General features: G+C 40.5%; 3 protein-coding genes across 4 annotated transcripts in view; 2 read left to right on the top strand and 1 right to left on the bottom strand.

Moving 5' to 3' along the window:
* Positions 1–2,946, top strand: part of SAMD13 (sterile alpha motif domain containing 13) — a 49,806-nt gene extending 46,860 nt beyond the window's left edge. For both annotated transcript variants that reach the window (XM_007978137.3, XM_007978138.3), the window contains exon 4: positions 1,774–2,946. In XM_007978137.3, coding sequence (XP_007976328.1) covers positions 1,774–1,917 — 144 coding nt within the window. In that variant the 3' untranslated portion in view covers positions 1,918–2,946. The remainder of the gene's footprint in view (positions 1–1,773) is intronic.
* Positions 2,947–6,081: 3,135 nt separating this feature from the next.
* The window catches only part of DNASE2B (deoxyribonuclease 2 beta), a 61,352-nt gene continuing 48,359 nt past the window's right edge, over positions 6,082–19,074 (top strand). Inside the window, exon 1 of the mRNA XM_007978144.3 lies at positions 6,082–6,657. The gene's annotated coding sequence lies outside the window, so the exon portion shown is untranslated. The remainder of the gene's footprint in view (positions 6,658–19,074) is intronic.
* The window catches only part of LOC103224536 (uricase), a 32,945-nt gene continuing 30,953 nt past the window's right edge, over positions 17,083–19,074 (bottom strand). The window contains exon 8 of the mRNA XM_007978141.3: positions 17,083–17,615. Within this exon, the coding sequence (XP_007976332.3) occupies positions 17,541–17,615 (75 nt within the window). The 3' untranslated portion in view covers positions 17,083–17,540. The remainder of the gene's footprint in view (positions 17,616–19,074) is intronic.

Here is a 19,074-nt window from a genome sequence, read left to right as displayed (position 1 = left end):
TGGCTAATAGGAAGAAAAGTACTTTAGGATTATTGAGTCAATTCCTTTGTCCTTAAGGAATTTCCTGCTCTTGTACTATGAATCAGCTGCTTTTTAATGTTACAGTCTCTCACAAATTAATGTGAGACATTTTGTGTTCTGGTAGCTGACAGAATAAAGATTTCCCAAACTGAAAACCACCATAGACCAGGTAGAAGTAATTCCTTGTTCTGCTCTGGTTCATATTAGGTGGGTGACAAGTAAAACGAGGATCTGGTCCTGTCGAGAATGATGGAAGGGATAATGACAAGTGATTGTATAACTCATAGCTCAGGGAGCATTTGCAAGAGCAGTTTCTTATAGAATCTTGTCAGAAACCCCACCAAGGAGGAAAGAGAAGAGAAGGGACTTGCCTAAGGTCACAAAGTGGGTGTTTCTTCAGCCGCCTAGCCTGCTGCTATTTCTCCCACACTCTCAGGAATTCAAAGCACATCTTCTTCCCAGCCTGGCAAGCAAGGCACATGAGAGTTGGAGGAGCTGCCCTGGGGATGGTGTGGGAGGGAGTCCGTTTTATGTAGTTGCAGCTACACACGGTGTCCCCATGTCTGTCGGTCAGTGGAGGGGGTAGGTACAGAAGTATGTGGGTATAATCATGAACAGAAATGTCATGACTCACCGACCGCGCACAGCTGGTTTAACTCTTGAATCCAAGTCACCTAAGAACCAGCTCAGGTTCTTAAGAGACATAAGGTCCCCACAGCAAACAATAACAAAAATAATGTGGCATTCAGCATTCTTCTCAGTGCTTCCTTTCCAAAAGTTTCAAACCACTTTGCATATTTGGGATCCCCATCTCTTTTGTGAGAAGCCTGTTTTTATTTGACCCAAAGTTTTGTAGTCTCTCCAAAATACCTGGAGTGCAGCGTACCTGACTCTGCCTAAGGGTGCAGGGAATGCACTCTGAGCAGAACAGGGAAGGGATTTTCAGCTGGCAGGGCCCTACCCCTCACTGCCTTATTTGGAAGTTTGAGAGGGAGTGTGGTAGAGAAACTCATCTTGGAGAGGTTGATTTTTGGGTTGAGGCAGGATGATTCCCCCTTTAAAGAGCAGGAAAGTCTCCCAGAGGGTGAGTCATTTTTCTAATGCCCAATGTTGCAATTGTGAAGACTCCAGGAAACCTAAGACTCTAGTCCCCATAGGACCATCTAAAAAACATATATTTAAGTATCAAGAGAAGCAGAGGGGGATTATAAAAAGAACATTGGCTTTGGCTGCAGGTACATGAGAGTTCAAATTCTATGCACTCCTTTCCTAATTTCTTGATCTTAGAGGGTGAACTTCTTGCTTGATCCTTGGCTTGCCTGTAAAATAGATATGATCATCTCTGCCTATTCTAATTTACAGCATTGTTTTAGAAATTAAGTTCATGGAAAATTCTGCATAAACTTTAGTAGATTTTATAAATGGAAAGTGTCATTATTCTTTTCAGAAGCAACATCTTTGATCCTTAAGGGTACATGCAGTAAGCTTGCTATCTGCTTTTTAAGATGTGATGTTTGTGATAGGATTTTGAAAGCAAGATCAGCTATGGATTGTGTTTAATGCCAAAATATAGCTAAAATATATAAGATAAAAATAGAGGATTGCATTTTTTCCATTTTGGCACTACTACAAATGTTATATTTTTAGCTTGGGCACAATTGGTACGACTTTTACTTCTGAACTTCCTTTTTTCTTCATTATCCTTGAGCTTTTGGACTCACATGTTGGCTTTACCTTCTGCTTCCGTTATAGGAAATTGATGGAAAATCCCTGCTATTGATGACAAGAAATGATGTGTTGACAGGACTTCAGTTAAAATTGGGGCCTGCTCTGAAAATCTACGAATATCATGTAAAACCTCTGCAGACAAAGCATTTAAAGAACAACTCTTCATAGTACAAATTGGGGTCTTCGACCTCAAAAAATACATAATGACATAATTTAGTTTCATGTGATGAAACTTTGTAAACAGAATACATACATGTGTATATGTAAAGAATTTCAATCAAATGAAACGTTATCCTATTGGATAGACTAGGCAATTCATCAGCTGACCTGAAATCAGCCAGGAGGAGCAAGGACAAGATGCGCACAGGGTGGATTTCCTCATGGAGTTTGTCAAATAGAATGATCTTTGACACGATTAGACACTCCTCCCTACAAAGGCTTTGAAATCATAAGGATTTTCCTCATCTCTTTATAGATTGCTTTCCCAAAATCTTTATAAAAGAATTTAATTGAATGACCATCTTTTGGTTACAGATGTAGAATGAGTAAAAACAAGAAAATTGGGGGAGGGGGAGAAAGACGAAAGGGATTGCTGTCTCCCTTGAATTCCTCTGCTCCTTAGAGCTTGTGTTACTTGGATGGAATTGCCGACACCCTTTTTTATAGAGGGTTCTCCACTTGACCTTATTAAGGTTTTATTGGGATATGCTGCAGTGTTTGAAATGAACATACATCAGCCCCTTCAGGAGCAGAATCATAGCTCTGAAAAGAGAAGCTCCGTTGTGTACTGAGGATATCCATCCATATTCAGCTAGCTTTCAAATGGGGTAATGACATTTTCTGCATAGATTTTCTTTTAAATTGGTTCTTTGTTTCTGGAGAAAGGATTTTTTTTTAACTTCATGGTTTTATTTATAATAATTTGTCTCTGAAGAAGTTTGCTGAGAGTTACAGGTCAAAAAGCCTTGTTACTAGTACAGAATATTTTTTTATATATTCCTTCATAATGGTGTAATTTTTAAAATTGTCCTATGCTTTGTTCAGTTCCTGGGTTAAGTACTTGTTTTTAAGAGCTTGGAAAAAGTGGGCTTGCTACATCTCTGTTCAAAGAGACATTTGTTCAATCTCTGTGTGTCAACGCCTTGTTGAATTGGTGCTTTGTGTTTGCAATAAAGCATTGCTTCAGTTTCTTGCCAGTGTATCTTTGATCTTTTCTGTTTGGTTGCTTCTTCAGTTGGGATTAAGGATTAAGGTCTCCTGGAAACCAGGGAAAGAAAATTAAGCATTTTGGGGGGAAAAAACTTTAGAGGTAGAAACTATATAAATCTATGTGTGGATTTATCTTCTTTTTAAAGTGAATCATTCAAGTGGATCTCATTTCTTCTCTCATCCCCAATTTTAGGTATTATTTTAGCCAAAGATTTTTTTTGTTTGCTGTAGACCAGGGCGGGGTCATGAATTTTTTGAAATTCTAATAAAAGCTACTGACTTTCTCTGCAGACAGAAGCTCACATTTCCACATACAAAACTTGCAGAGAGTTGGTGGACTCATAATTTCCCTCTTCCTCCTCCTCAAGTTAAGAGTTCCTATTTTAGAGAATACCATAATTCAGTCCCCTGTGGAGATAATTTCTTGAAAGAACAGAAAGTCTGAAGATGACAGTGAAAAAAACACAGGAAGTGGTATAGATAGTAGGTGGGTTTAAAAATGCATTCCAAATTAATTCAATTATAGAGCGTACGGAGTATCTGAAATTTAAGTAATGCTTTGTTTTCACTGTAAGTGGGAAAAGTGGTTACAAAAGAGACTTTTTTTTATCTCCAAGTTACCACAGTCTACCTAAGACAGAAAACACAAGTAAAAGGCAAAATATATAGTTAAGTGTTGTGAGGAGTGATGGAGACAAAAGGTAAGAACGGCAGCTGCTGGAGACCTGGATAGGAAAGAAGGGATTCCTGGATCAAGCAGAAGGAAGATGGAATGAGGATCTTGATGAAAACCTCTGTGAAGGAGTTTTCTGCAGTAAAATCATGATGATGTTTGACCCGTCTCTACCTCAAAGGGATAGTATGAGGTATTTCTAAGCCTTGCTTTTGTGCACCCACCTGATATGTTCTGTAGTCATTTGGAATAGGTTTGGTTGTGAGCGATGGAAACTGTCTCTCCCACACCCACCAATTAATAAACTAAATAGACACCTACTTCCCTCTCATGTAAATGTCCAGATAGTGGGACCAGAGGTGGTGTGGCCCTACATGATGGTAAGAACAGTTTCCACCTGTGGTTTTTTCCCATCATGCATGACATCCATTCCCAGAATCATTTCATAAGTAGATGCTATTTTTGCGGAATTCAAATCATCATTTGAATTCCGACCAGTGGGGAGAAGAAAGGGGAAAGGAACAGACCTTCCTTTAAGGATACTTCCAAGAAATTGTACCTACTACTTCCTTTCATATCTTGTGGACTGGAAGTCAATCACATTACTTGAAATATTTCATGTTTTTATTGGAAACCATGAGCCCAGTTAAAATTCAAATTTCCATTATTCTGTAGATAACGGAAAACGGATATTGAAAGACAACTTGCTGTTACCGCTGTTAGTTGACCACTAAACACTCATAGCAAATGACACTAAAAGGGTGTCTTTGGTGGTATTTTTTCTCGAGATTTGAACTTGCGTTCACTAAGTCAACTAAACCTCAGATTTGGACTCCTCTATGAGTACTTGGGGACGAGGGGAATTGAAAAGCAAACAGAAAAGTATAAAATCATCCTTCAGTCTCTGATGAGAACTTTCAGGCAAAATTAGCAATTTAAAGATAGTCTGCCTTTCCTACACTCAGCATAAAGGCCTAGGAGAGGCAGGCCTGCACACCTTGGCAATAGCTCAAGGTGATTTCATCTCCCTCTATTTAGGGGAAAACCAATGTGATCAAAATAGGCCAAAAAGAGAGGCCGGAAGTACTTGAAATTCAGCAGGTAGGCAGCCTTTGTCTCCAGACAGCTGTAAAAACCAGAGACGTCTGGTTCCTTTTCATATCACACTGGATTTCTGTTCATGTGATTTGGATCTGCAATGAGTAGCAGATACATGTGCTGTGTGGGGAAGCACTTCATGGCTGTGAGTGTGCCCTGATGGCAATATATTTAATGGCGAAGGTTTATACGAGAATTGGCAAATGTTGAATTTGATTATTCTCAACCAGAGAAGCAGACAGGATATCAGAATCAGAAGGAATTTGAGAAAGTAATTGCTACTCCCCGCCACCCCCACATTTGAACCTCTGGTTCAGACTCTGCAGAGGAGATTGAATGAATTGATTTAAAGGTGAGGTCACAAACTGGCCACTTTTCAGTGGAATCTAAGCCAACATGTTTTACTTTGGCCAATGCAGTATGTGTGTGTTTTAAAAACCACATTTACCCACTTCTAGTGAGGCTGAAAACTCGAATTTGTTACTCTTTCATTCCCTAATATCTTAAAACCAGCAACTTTACACTTACGTTAACGTAACCCCCCGCCAAACACACACCCAACCCGATCTAAACAAAAAAGCAGAAAAACAGTGAGTTCATTCAGGAATTGAAAATTGCAAATAGATTCAGCTGAAAAGAAAACAAGCTAGCATATTGCATTGCAATGTGCAGCAGACTTGAGCATCATTTTTTATACCTAGTGGGCATGATGAATATGAGGAAAAAAAGGCCAATTGGTAGCATTCTTTTCTTTCTGTCCTCAACAAATATCCTACGTGAATACAGGGTGGGGTTTTTTGTTGTTGTTTGTTTGTTTGTTTGTTTGTTTGAGACGGAGTCTCACTCTGTTGCCCAGGCTGGAGTACAGTGGCGTGATCTTAGCTCACTGCAACCTCCGCCTCCCGGGTTCAAGCAATTCTCTGAGTCAGCTCCTGAGTAGTTGGGATTACAGGCACCCGCTACCACGCCCGGCTAATTTTTGTATTTTTAGTAGAGACAGGGTTTTACCATCGTGGCCAGGCTGGTCTTGAACTCCTGACCTCGTGATCCACCCGCCTCGGTCTCCCAAAGTGCTGGGATTATAGGTGTGAGCCACCGCACCTGACGGAATACAGGTTTTTGTCTCTCTGAGATTAGCTTCTGCAGTCAGGGGCACACACTGTCCTTCAGTTGCATTAGTGAAATATATCTTTGGGGGAATTTAATTTGCAAAAGTCTAATGACCCACCGTTGCCCAGCCACTCCCATATTTGGAAGCCAAATGCAAAAAGAACTTACTGGTGGTGATTCATCTGTCTTTGACAGTCTTTGTAAATGGGATTTGCAGGGGTCAGGTCTGGGCCCAGAGCCATTAAGTGTTTTCTGGAATGATTTGGAAGATGAAGTTAAATGTTCAAAGAGCTGACTGCTGCAGGACAGATATGCCTCTTAGAAGAAACTTGTTAATTCTGCTTCTAAACCAGGAACAGAAGCCACAGGAAGGAGAGAGCCAGCAATGGATGCATTAATGAACAGCTCGTTAGTTTCATGCTGTAGCTCCATGGGCAATTAAGGAGTCTGGGTACCATTTCTAGCCAGTCGTGGCAGTACTATAGAGCAAGAAGAAGATTGAAATGATCGCATCCAAGTGATTGGTGAGTGTGGCTGTCTTACGTCTTAGAATCCCTTGGAGGTGGTGAACCCCAAGGAAAAATTGTGTCTAGCCTAACACTGGAGCATAATAATGGAGGATCCTGCGGCTAAAGCAAGTTGATGTCCCTGCACCTCAGTTAAGTCAGAGTGTTCCTGTCCACAACTGTCTTCAGGGAGAAATCAAGAAAGCTGGGGATGCCAGGCCATTTCCAAATAGAAACTGTGCCCCTCTTCCACAGAACAAGTACAGGAGCCAACCTACCACCTACCACCTATTTTAAAGAAGTGGGAAAGGGGTAAGTAAAGGTGTAAATAATACTGAACATACTCGTTACCTGCAGAGGATGCCTGACTCAACCAGATAAAGGGAAATATGCTGCAAAATGGTTTATGTTATTACCCAGGCACCATCCATGGGGCATCTTTGGTCAGAGGGGTTAGAGGCCTTAAGCTTCCAGCAAAGTGAGATAAAGCAACCAACGAAAGTTTCGCCATGAGGGCCTCCAACTCTGTCACTGGATATCTGTGGCAAAGTTTTCCAAATTAAATGTCTTCTTTCTGAATCAAAGGCAGCAGAAGCATTCAGCAAATTGTGTTTCATAGCCTTTTTCAATGATTACATTTTATTTTTATGTGCGGGGGAATATGTGATTTGAGAAAATATGATAGATTTCATCAGACTATAAACACATTTTCAGTGCAAGTCAATAAAACTCCAAGCCACCAGCAGTTTCTGCCTATAATAATTAGTGTTTGGGATAGTATTCTGTCTGCTATACCTGAACCCAATGACACCAGTTGAGATACACAATAGGTAGTGGGTGAAGTCACTGAGGTTGCACCAGATAGACCTGAGCTTGAATCCAGTCCTGCCGTTTACTTGACATGGGAACTTGGGTAAGTCATATGGCTCCTCTTAGCCTCAGGAACTTCATATATTCTCTAGTGCAGATGTGGAAACAGAGCAGAGCAGCACCAGCCTAGCAGTGCCCAATAGAAACAGAATGTGAGCCATTTATATAAATTAAAATTTTCCAGTAATCACATTTGGAAAGGTGACCCAGGAAAAAATAATTTAAATAATATGATTTTAAGCCAATTTATCGAAATATTATAGTTTTAATATATAGTCAACGTAAAAATTATTGATGATATATTTTGTAAAATCTTTTCATTTGCCTTTGAAATCCAGTGTGTATTTCATGCTTACTGCACATCTTAGGACAATGTAGCTCAAGTGTATCATTCAGGATTAGTTTTAGTTGATAAAAATAACAGTGACTTAAGATAGAAATTCTCTATGATGCATATGAGTTGAAGGTAAGCAGTTCAGGGACAGCAGGGCTGCTACATAACGGTTGGGTCTCATTCCTCTTGTGTGGCTCCACCATCCTCAACACATAGTTCCCCATGTAATCCAACGTGGCTTCTTAGGCTTCAGTTATCACAACTGCATTCCAGCCAAGCAAAAGAGGTAAAGAAGGACACCTCGTATGAAAAACTGCACATAGCACTTTCCCTGATATCCCTTTAACAAGAACTTAGTCATTTGGTGATACCTAGCTGCAGGGGAGGTTGGAACTGTAGTCTTTATTTCAGGAAGCCAAGTATCCAGATAAACAGAGACAGGAGGGTGGATACTTTGGAGAAGCTGGCAATTCTTCTATAGTACCAGTCTCATAAGTTGATGGAGGACTGAAGAGAGTACATTGTACAGTTGTTTGTATTACATTAAAAATGCATTAAAAATATGGTTTTATTACTACGATCTCATTCCGCTTCAAGCTCAGTACTGTCACAGAATTAATTAATGTATGCTGAACCTAAATACTGCTGATGGGATGCATCCTAATACTGCCAAAATAAAATATTATTATAGGTGGATGAAAATGGATATTGGATGGTTCTAGATGCTTTGTTTTCAAAAGGTCACATAAACAAAAAAAAAAAAAAAAAGAAACCTTGCATTATTGAAGCTCCTTGAAAAATTGTTATGTCGAGTTAAGGGGAATGTGCTAAGCAAAATGCATATATGTTTTTGTTGGTCCCCAAAGACTTAGAGAAGTTGGTTTGAGGCATTGGTGAATTCCAAATGGATCCTGTGCCCAAGCCAAAATGAGTGTTCAATGACATTCAAAATGGTTTTGTGAGACTAATGAAAGGGAGGTCTCTGATACTGTTGTGATTTTAATAAAGGTATATGTGGGTCATAAACAAATAGAAAAATAATTAATAAAATTGAAAAAAATCTGAGTGGAGCTGCATTCATTAATTTGAGCCAATTAGGTTGACGCCAGTCTGCTAAATTGCCTATTTGGGCAAATTTCTGTTATGAATTTTTAATGCTAAGGTGACTTCTTGCCACCAGAATGTCTGCAAGTTATTGATCAGCCTTCTGTATGGTGCATATACAGAATGCAAAGTAAGTTAACATTGGCCTAATCCACACATGGTTAAAAAGGAAAACTGTGGAGCTATGCATCCATAGTGGTGGATGCAGGGAATCCTGGACTTGGGGTCAGAAGACCTGGGTTCTGGTCCCAGATCGGCCGTTAAAATATCCGCAAGACCTTGTACAAGTCTTAACCTCTCTTGCTTCAGTTGCCACCAAAATAAACATGTCCAATTAGAGGTTTATTTCGGCACTCAATTTCTATGATTTTCTAAAAATGCAGTGATCTGAGTTATATGTGTCACTGGCCCCCTCCACCATTCAATTAAAACTCACAGCACTGTCACATTCTACAACGTCATTTCCCTTTCATAAATGTTCTAAAGTTTTGGTCTGATTATGGTTCTTTCTGTGCAGTAAACTGGAACAGCTATTTTATCTTGAGAATTGTCGAGTTGGCTGATTGCATAACCCTATAACTTTAAGTTTAAATCACTCTCGCTGTGTTCCCTGGTAAAAGTATCCCCCCTAGGAATAGGCCCTCTACACAATCAGAGCTTAGATTTGAGGGGTTGGGGGAAGCACAGATTTCCCTGGTAGATCACTGGGAGTGATAGCAAGTGGAACCATTCTTATCTCTACATCTTGGTTACCAGATCCATGTGTTCTACATATTGGGGACATAACACAATGTAAGAGCCAAGTATTTAGGGAATGCACTGCATCCTGGGGGGCAGTAGTCCATCATCACAGGGTATTATCTCCAAGCTGACATCTCAGTTGTACCTTTAAGAGATTATTCCATCACTCTCTCAGGCCAGCAGCTTTGGGGTAGTAGAGTATGTGATAGAACTATATGATCACTTACAGCTTGTCACATCTCCTTTACTTTAAAGAGGATCTCTTTGTCCCTTGGTCTGAGTGATGTTATGTTGAATTCTGTAAACCCTTGGATAGTGGTGCTGACTGAGACCCTGTGGGCAGGAAAGACAAAGTCATACCCAAAATATGTATCCATTTTAGTCAGAAATTAATCACTGACCTTTTCAAAGTAAAAGGTGCCCAATGTGTTTAACTTGCTGCCAAGTAGGTGCCATATCAAGGTCTCCCTCAATATTGGTCTCTACTGCTGGAAGTTTGGGTGTTTATCAGCAATAGTTATTATTAGTAATGGAAAGCCAGATCCCTGGCTTTTGGGCCCATTTATGTCCTCTACCCCTGCCACCATGGCTATTCATGAGTTCCTTGTGCCAATGCTGGGATTGCCAATGACAAAGGCCGACTGACATCCACTGGCAAAGTCATTCTGTCAGCTTGATTGTTTAGTGTCTCATCCATGATTGATGCTCTTCAGTGGACATTAAGATGCAAAGCAAAAATCTTCAGATTTCATGTCCACCCACACAGGCCCATTTACAAGCTTCTTTCCTCTGACCAATCTCCTAATTTTTCTTATTCCAAGTGTCTAACCAACCAACCAAGCCAATTGCCACTGCCCACAAGTTTGTATACATTATTACCTAGAAACACATTACACACAAAGTAGATGACTCTTTGGTGTATTTCCTAAAACTGTATTCATTGGGAGGATTTTCCTTCACCACTGTCATAAGAACCACCCTCTCCTTAATGTCCATAGTGTGAGAGGTGCTGGAGAAACAGCAGTGGGGATCTGGGCCACCTGCTCATGAGCCTTTCTTGTGCCCTCTAGCCCTACCTCTACCTGCTCCTGGATCTCTCATTTCCATCTTGCAATGGATTGCTGCTGGGCCTGCCAGACCCTAATACTTGGTGGGTTTGAGAGAAACCAGCTTATGATGAGCAGCTCTGGCCACAAATTCTGTTGATGTTCCGTGGTCTGACTTTAGTGTTTACTAAAACCCAGTAACACACCAGAAGCTATTTTTCAAATGGTGAATGATTCTCTGCTACAGATAGCACAGCCTTGCTCCAGAATCCTGGGAGTTTATGTTGTAATTTTCCCATTGGGTCTTGGCATAAGCCCCTGTGACAATGTAAAACATATATTTGGTCTTCACTCAATTTCCTGGCATATAACTCCTCAAATCCTTAGAATCTCTAAAGTGATGTATTTTTGTATGCTAATAATTGACTGACAGCAAGCAGTCCCTAGGTAGCTTCAGGATGGGGGCTGGCCACTGGAAAGACCAAGGCTTTATTAGAGGGTTGAGACTTTCAGCCCACTCTCAACCACTGGGAAAGAGAAAGGTACTGAAGGTTAAGTTGATCACCAATGGCCAACGATGTAATCAATCAATCCTACGTAACGAGGCCTCCATAAAAACCCAAAAGAGCATGGTTGGAAAAGCTTTCAAATAGCTGAACCCACGGAGGCTCTTAGAGGATGGTGCACCCAGGGGTTGGGGGGAGCATGGAAACTCCGCGCCTCTTCCCCCATACCTAACCATATGCATGTTTTCATCTGAATCCTTTGTAATATCCTTTATAATAGACTGGTGAATGTAAGTAGGTGTTTCCCCGAGTTTCAGGAGCTGCTCTAGCAAATTAATCTAACCCAAGGAGCGGGGTGTGTGTGGGGGGTATGGGATCCCTGATTTATAGCCAGTTGGTCAGAAGCACAGGTAAAACAACCTGGAGCTTAAGACTGGTGTCTGAAGGCTGCCTGGAGTGGGGCAGTGGTGGCAGTCTTGGGCATTAATTCCTTAAGCTATGGCATCTGATGCTGTCTCCAGGTAGATAGACTAAGAATAGAATGGAATTAGAGGGCACTCAAAGGGTGCCTGCTGCAGAATTGATTGCTTGCTTGTTGTGGAGAGAAATCCCCAAACATTTGACAGAAGTGTTCTATGTTGATTGTTATTGTTGACTGAGAGAATCAATGCTTGTGTGTTTTAGTTCACTCACGGCCCCACACAGCATCTTCCCCAATCAGAGACATCTCTAATAGCATAGAATTTGCTGATTCACATGGTTCAAAGAGAAGGAATATCTGTACCCCGTTTGGACCTACTCCAGTGCCTTTTACTTCTCTGGGCCCCAAACAAAGCTGGAAGCTTTCCTTGCCACCCAGTAAATGTGTTGGAGAAGTATTACCACATGTGGAATATGAGTCTTCCAAAAGAGAATACCAAGCACTGTGATTTCTTCTTAGTGGTATAAAGCTTGAGATGCAATAATGTGTCCTTTATTTTGGAGGGGATGTCCTATAATACCCTCAGCAAACTTTTCCTATAAAGGGTCAAAGGGTAAAAAATTTTAGGCTTCGTAGACCAAATAGTCTTTGTTTCAACTACTACCTCTGCCATTGTAACATGAAAACAACCATAGGCAATATATAAGCAAATGGGCATGGTTATGTTCCAATAAAACTTTACTTACAAAAACAAGTGGTGGGACAGATTTCACCAATCCTTGTCCTAGACCACCAGATTGCTAAAAATGTCACTAATGTGGTGGGCCTTTGATGGGTTTATCTACCATTCTCCAGAGTGTAAGTGTCACTTCTTGGTCATTCCGTCCAATTAACATAGTCTCATGGCTATAATGGACCAATTTGATGTCCTAGGGAATGTCTTGATGATCCTGGTCCCATATACAAAGGCTAGAAAATTTAATGTCATCCTGGGACAACACTACAAATGTATGCAACTGTCCATCCATGTGAATGGAAACTGCTTCTCTTCTTGCTTCTTGATTTGAGAAATGGATGGGTTTTATCCAGCACCCATGTATAATCTTCCAGCTTTTATATCTATTGGCTGGGCCTTTGCCACTCTTTTGGCCTGTGGTCTCCTTCCTTCCTTAGCAAGCCCAGCATGTGTCTAGCTGGTGTACGATGTGACTTATCCTATTTATGGATCTGGTGGTCAGGAGGTGGGGATATATCCCAAGGAAGCATGTGTTTCCTTGTAAGCAGAAGCTTCTGCATTGTCTTCAAGCAAGAGGGGCAGTGCTAGCTTTTAACATGGAGAAATAATCCAGTTCTGCAGGCCCAGAGAATTCAGGGAAAGCTGACGATTCAAGATTTGAAGTGCATCAATCAGGACTCTGACCTTAGTGTGACAGAGCTGTCAAGGGTAGAGAATTCAATTTTCCTTGGAGCTCTGCTATTCTAATAATTAAGACCTGGGTCTGATCCTAAGCTTTTTTTTTGCCATCTAGATGTATACTGTCTTCATACGTTGCCAAGGAGGCCCTCTTGCTTTCATGGTCTACTTTATATTAGTTATTAATCATCCTCAACTTATCATTGCCTTTCTTAATGTATTAATGGTCCCCAGCGACACTCATTCAAATTCCATAGTGCTTATAATAACCATTTCCCCCACACCTCTCAAGCATTTGAGATTTTGCCCCTGCCAGTCCATTCCTTTCTCCAGTATCTTATCCCAATTCACCTCTGCAGACGGTTTTAACCATTGTGTGATTACAGTATTACAAAGGCTCATTGCTAGTGAGCCAGTGGGTGATCCAGCTCCAAAATCCCATTTTCAAGTCTCCTTCCTGGAACTACTCTTAGTATCACAGGTCAGCTTCCCCATGAAAAATACAGTAAGACCCTGAGATTGTCATGCAGGAGGTACCAGAGCATCTTTAACAGGAGCTTTATCCCCCATTTTGTGGCCATAGAGAAAACATTACCTTATACTGAGGATGGCAGGGCAAAGGGTAGAATAAGCCTGAGTCCTGATGCCATCACTGAATTAGCTATTCCATCCTGGGATAGCCTACTTCTTAAACTTCTGAAGCAAGCACGATGTCTCTTCTGTTTAAGACACTCTTAGGTATTCAGTTACTTGCAGCCAAAGGCATTCTAGCTCATGCATGATCTCAGTTAATGCTTGGCTACCCTATGCTGTGAGGTAGGTGTTACTATTATTCTCATTTCATAAACAAGAGAGCTTAAGCTTAGAGAATACTTGCTCAAGATCACACAGCTAGAAATTGGTGGAGCCCAGTCTAACCTTAGTACTATCTGCATCCAAAGTCCATGCTCTTCACCCTTTTATAAACATCTATGTGACAATTGATCAAATCAGGAGGTGTATGGTACCATCCCCCAGATCTAAAGGGAAGAGTAGCTTGTGTATAGCTAAGATCCACATACACCAGAAGAGCTGCCCTTAAAAAGCTCACTGACCTCTTACTAGGTGTATTGGGTTGAATGGTGACCCTCAAAATAGAAGACCATGTCTTCATTGTCAGAACCTGCAAATGTGACCTTACGTGGAAAAAAGATCTTTGCAGATGTCATTAAGGATCTTGAGATGAAGAGATCACCCAGGGTTATCCAGGTGGGCCCCAAATCCAGTGACCAGTGTCCTTATAAGAGTCATACAGGGAAGACCTGCCAGACAGAAAGAGGAGGAGGCAATTCAGCCATGGAGGCAGAGACTAGAGTGATGCAGTGTGAATCGAGGAACCCCCGAAGGCATGAGAGGCTGGAAGAGGCAAAAATAGAATCTCCCCTGAAGTCTTTGGAGTTAGCACACTGCCCACATCTTGATTTTGGACTCTGGCCTCTAGAACTATGAGGAAATAAATCTCTATTGTTTTACACCACCAAGTTTATGGTAATTTGTTATGGCAGCCTAAGGAAACTAATACTATGTTTATTTCTTTATTATGTAAAGGTGAGCAGTATACTTTCTAAGTTTGGTTGAATATATTGCTCATGTGGCAGATTTCTATTGGAATCCTTTACACTTTAAAGATAATGTGTGAACTACTTCCTTAGCAGAGGTAGAGGCACCTGTAGAGACATGAATGAGCGTTTCCCTGGGAAGAAGGTCCATAGCCATCATATTCTCAATAGGGTCTTAATAGGATCCACAAAACTAAGAATTTCTGAGAGGGAGTCTGGGCAAATGGAAAAATGGCAGGTAGCTAAGCTCTAAGAGAAACAAGTGCTAAGACTGTGAAACATACAGAGAATAAGTTTCAAGTATGTGGAAGCTGGAAGGGTCCTGTGTGTCTAGTTAGAAGGCTTCATCTCTTTGGGAAGAAGTTTTGGCTTCCTCAAGAGTGCAGACAAGAAAGCAGAAGTTGTAAAGGTCTAGCAAAGGCGACTGCAAAGGGCCAACTCCACACAGCTCAGAGTCTGGAGGAAAGGAAAAGCTCCTTCTGGACAAAGTATAAAGAGGTTAGGAAAAAGTTCAAATTTCTCTAGTTAAAATCTGCAGGTGATTGAAGAAGGTAAATTCTGTTACAATGACAAATCAGTAAAATGCTGTCTCAAAAGACTTATTATGCTTCTATATTGGGGTAGAAAAAAGAGAGGGAAAACATTGATGTCTAAAAATAAGGAATGGTATGAACTTAAGTCTGACTCTAAAAAGGAAAAGGAAGGATATATATTTTCTGAGTCTGTCACTATGAAAATTATGAGATGAAATCTAAAGAATATGAAACAAACCTTAGGCAGAATCTTGGCTGCCAAAACCACAAGCCCCACATGACAGCCCGCTCCACTGAATGCCATGGAAACTGCCTCCCCGGCAGCACGTGGGCTTGGAACCACCTGCACGATTCCTCCATGAAAGTACTTAAGATAGGGTTGGGGTAAGCAGAGAGAGAGAGTAAGGAGAGAGGAGAGTGTTGTAAGGGCAACTCTGCTTCCCAGAGAACTGGAACTGAATCCCTGGAGCCTTCCTAGCAAAATCATGAAGTGTTTTTAAAACAAATTACCTCACAGGTGTTTACAGTTCAGTTCTGCCTGCCCCTCTGCCAAACTGAAAGGAACGGGTGAAACCCAAAGCTGGCTTTCAGCCCCGTCGTTCACAATTCTAAGAAGGAAACATCTTTCACAAAACAGGAACTTGGTCCTTGAAAATTTCACATATTACAGGCTTTCCTGCCACACACCTGGGATATAACATCCAATAGCTCATTTGCAATCTATCGCAGTAAATGTGCTAAGAGCTCAGGAGAAGCAAAATGCACATATGTATAAATGGGCCACAATCTCTAAGGATTCTGCACTAACATGGCTTTCTTCTCTGAAGCAAATACAGTGTTTCTAAAACTTACAAGAGTAAGGGAACATCAACTAAGAAAGGCCTAATTAAGTTGGGGGTTTTGTTTTGTTTTGTTTTTTGTTTTTGAAAAGTCATGTTAGACTCTTTCCTCTTGGAATAGAATTAACAAATTAGCAGAGGAATAAAATGTACCAGTCATTTGACCATGTAAGTTACATAATGTAGAAGCACATTTTGTGACATGAGTATTCAATGTAGCACAACACTTTCCTCATCAAATTATCTCATTGTTCTTATCCCACGTTATTTTCCAAACAGGCACTTGCTTGTGAATGGCCTCCAGCATCTTGTAGGGTTTGCTGCTCTCAACACCTCCCATCTGTTGCCTGACCCAGAGGCCAATGATGGCTTTTCTATGTGGGCCTAATAACAAATGAAAAGAAGGCAGGCATTTATTACATTCAACAAACACATACATAGAAATTTCTGTGTCAGGCCAAATACTACCATAGCACTTTACAAGCATTAACCCATTTAATCCTCAAAAGACCTATGAGGTAGATTCTCTTTTCACCTCCATTTTACAGATGAAGAAACTGGTCTTATACTTACTGAGAGGTGGAGCCAGGATTTAAATGAGTTTGTGCAATTAACCACTATATCATGCAACCTAAAGTAGTAGTATTATAAAGGTGAATGAAGTCTTATTAACAAATAATACTAAGGGCTCATATGTACGCAATTCTTAAAAATGAAGATTTGATTTTATCTTTTAAATGAAGATTTTTTTAAATGGAAATGGTTACCCAGAATGTTCATGTGGACAGGTTTTCATCATGGGTTTCTAAAGTTGTAATTTGTGAAGTTTTATTATATGTATAGAATGGTAGTGTTAGTCAATTGATATAACCAGCCTTCAAATCTGTACGCATCTTTAAATCATCAACTATATTTGTTTCTCTGATTATAAAAGGAATAATTGTTCATATTTGAAAGATTCAGAAAAGTACATGGTGAAAAATAAAAATCACTCATAATCCCATCATCCAGAAATTGTCATTGCTGATATTTTCACATATATACTCTCTGGTCTTCTTTCTAAATGTACATCCACCCATCTGTATATTGTCTTAACATTTATTAAATGTGACATTTCATGCATATAATGGATGCATTATTCAAAGAAAAACAATTTATACTCGTTTTCAGTACCCTCGTATGTATTAAATATTCTCTAAGGATTGAAAAAGTTTAAAATCAATACCTTAAGATCACAGAAGTACCATCAGAGTGGAAACAAATAATCAATGATATATATGCTAGAGCATTCTTAAAATCAAATATTCAGTCAAATGAAGTAACAACGGTGATATTTTTCAATATAATTTTATTTCATTTTCTGCATTACTTAGAAGCATCTATAAGATGAAAACATTATTTGTTTCTTAAAACTGTGCACAAATTAATTGATGTGACACACCCATTAATGATTATTTTCTTAATGAATTGATTCTAAAGCTTCTGTAAGATACGAAGGCATAAGACAACCAAAAAGAAATATTAATTTAAAACTGTCCTAATACTGCTCAGCATTTTAAAGTAAACTATACCTATAAAGCATGTTATAATTACTAATAAGGTAATCCACAGAATGCCTTGCTGAGCCAGGTGTAGAAGAAATAAATTGTTTCATATTGGAGGAAAGTGAACACTATAAATCAATGTACTAGTGTGAAATTTTACATGGCTACATGCTATCATCTCCAGCATCACAAATGACTTAAGGAATTCCTCAGCTGAGAGTGGACTCCTATTGGTGGCCACAATGTCACAGTCTTGAAGACAACTTCCTCTTGACTGTACCAGTAATTTTTCCATATGGATTGTCTAATGGCAGCAAGACCTGTAGAAAAACCACATGGTAACTTAAGGGACATTAAAATAGCTCTCTCTTCCTTTCTATGACTCAATATTAAAAACAAAAACAACTTACTAAACAGGAAAATGTATATGTCCTCCATTAAAGTTACTTCAAGCATGGTAATGCCTTATTATTCTGGCAATAGTTGAGAGATGAGTCAATTTTCTAGAAAATTTAAAAGCTTTTGAAAAATGTTAATCATTGAGATATAAATGTTTCTAAAAATGCATTCCATGTCCCTGCTTTGTAAATGCAGTGTATTGAACACAATTAACCTTTCCTTGGTGACTCACTTTGACCATGAGTCATTGTCCAATGCTGTAAGATCACCATGCCCTCAAAAATGTCTGAGGTCTGCAGGGCTGTTCACTCAATTCTAAATTATAGAATTCTAAAGTCTAAGTGGCTCCAGATAGCAGTGCTTTTAGAGTTCTTCCACCTTCCCACCCTGTCATTTGTCACTTCTCTGCTGGTGTCAATTTGTCCCACTTCCTGTTTCTCATGTGTTATGTTCACTTTGTACATACCTGCTGGGTGAGAGTCCAAGAGTGGCTCCAGCCATCCTCAAAGTGCAGACACAAGGACAGCTTGTTCAGCCACTCAGGTGCCTTTATGTAGAGCCCTGACCTAAAGGAACTCAGGCCTTCCTGACTCCAAGTCCCAGCTGGGCTCCACGAGGGAGCTGCGAGTCTGACTTCCTAGAGGGAAGAACCCTGTGGGTGTGGCCCCCCAGCACGCTGGGATTAGTGCAGACCTGAGGTGTCGGGGGCCCTCAGGAGGCCTCCTCTCTCTGTCTGGTGTTCTGAGCTAAGCACTGCTCCAGCCATGACACCTGATCCTTTTTTCTATTTAGGGTCCATTTGTTTTGCCTCTGGTGGACTTGGCCAGGATCACTTTCAGGTCCCTCTCCTGCCCTTTAGAAAGCTTTCAAAAGACTTTACATTCTAATGAAGACGTTCTGGTAGCCATATCCTTTCCTTCCTCTAAAGTAAATAGTGCTGCCTCTCCTTGTGACTGGATGTACAACATGTGGGACCAAGGTTGCTCTCCTCAGCAACTCAGAACTCTAGATCACCTATGCGGGCACCTAAGCATGACCTTTGTTTCCAGATGTGACTCCCCTAGCCTCCACCTCCAGCTGATGGTGGTCAAAGCCTGCTAGAGGCCACCCACATTACTCGCAAAACAGAAAGGAGGTACCTGGCCCGAAGGATTTTGAAGCTTCTGGGCCAGCAGGTGCAGAATGTGGGACCTTCTGCAGACCCCCTTCATTAGCGCTTATCCACCAAAGGATATAAGTCTACTGGAGCAGAGCCATGCTAATAGATGGCTCCTTCCCTATCTTACTCCCCAACACATACTAAAACAAATTACTCAAAATAATGTTTTCTAGATAATAGAAACGTGTGGGAAGCTACAGCAAATTGAGAAATCTTATTCT

Source organism: Chlorocebus sabaeus, chromosome 20 (genome assembly GCF_047675955.1).
Source record: "Chlorocebus sabaeus isolate Y175 chromosome 20, mChlSab1.0.hap1, whole genome shotgun sequence".
NCBI classification, from domain to species: Eukaryota; Metazoa; Chordata; class Mammalia; order Primates; family Cercopithecidae; genus Chlorocebus; species Chlorocebus sabaeus.
The sequence above is the reverse complement of the archived record's forward strand: the minus strand, read 5'-3'. Positions and strand labels throughout refer to the sequence as shown.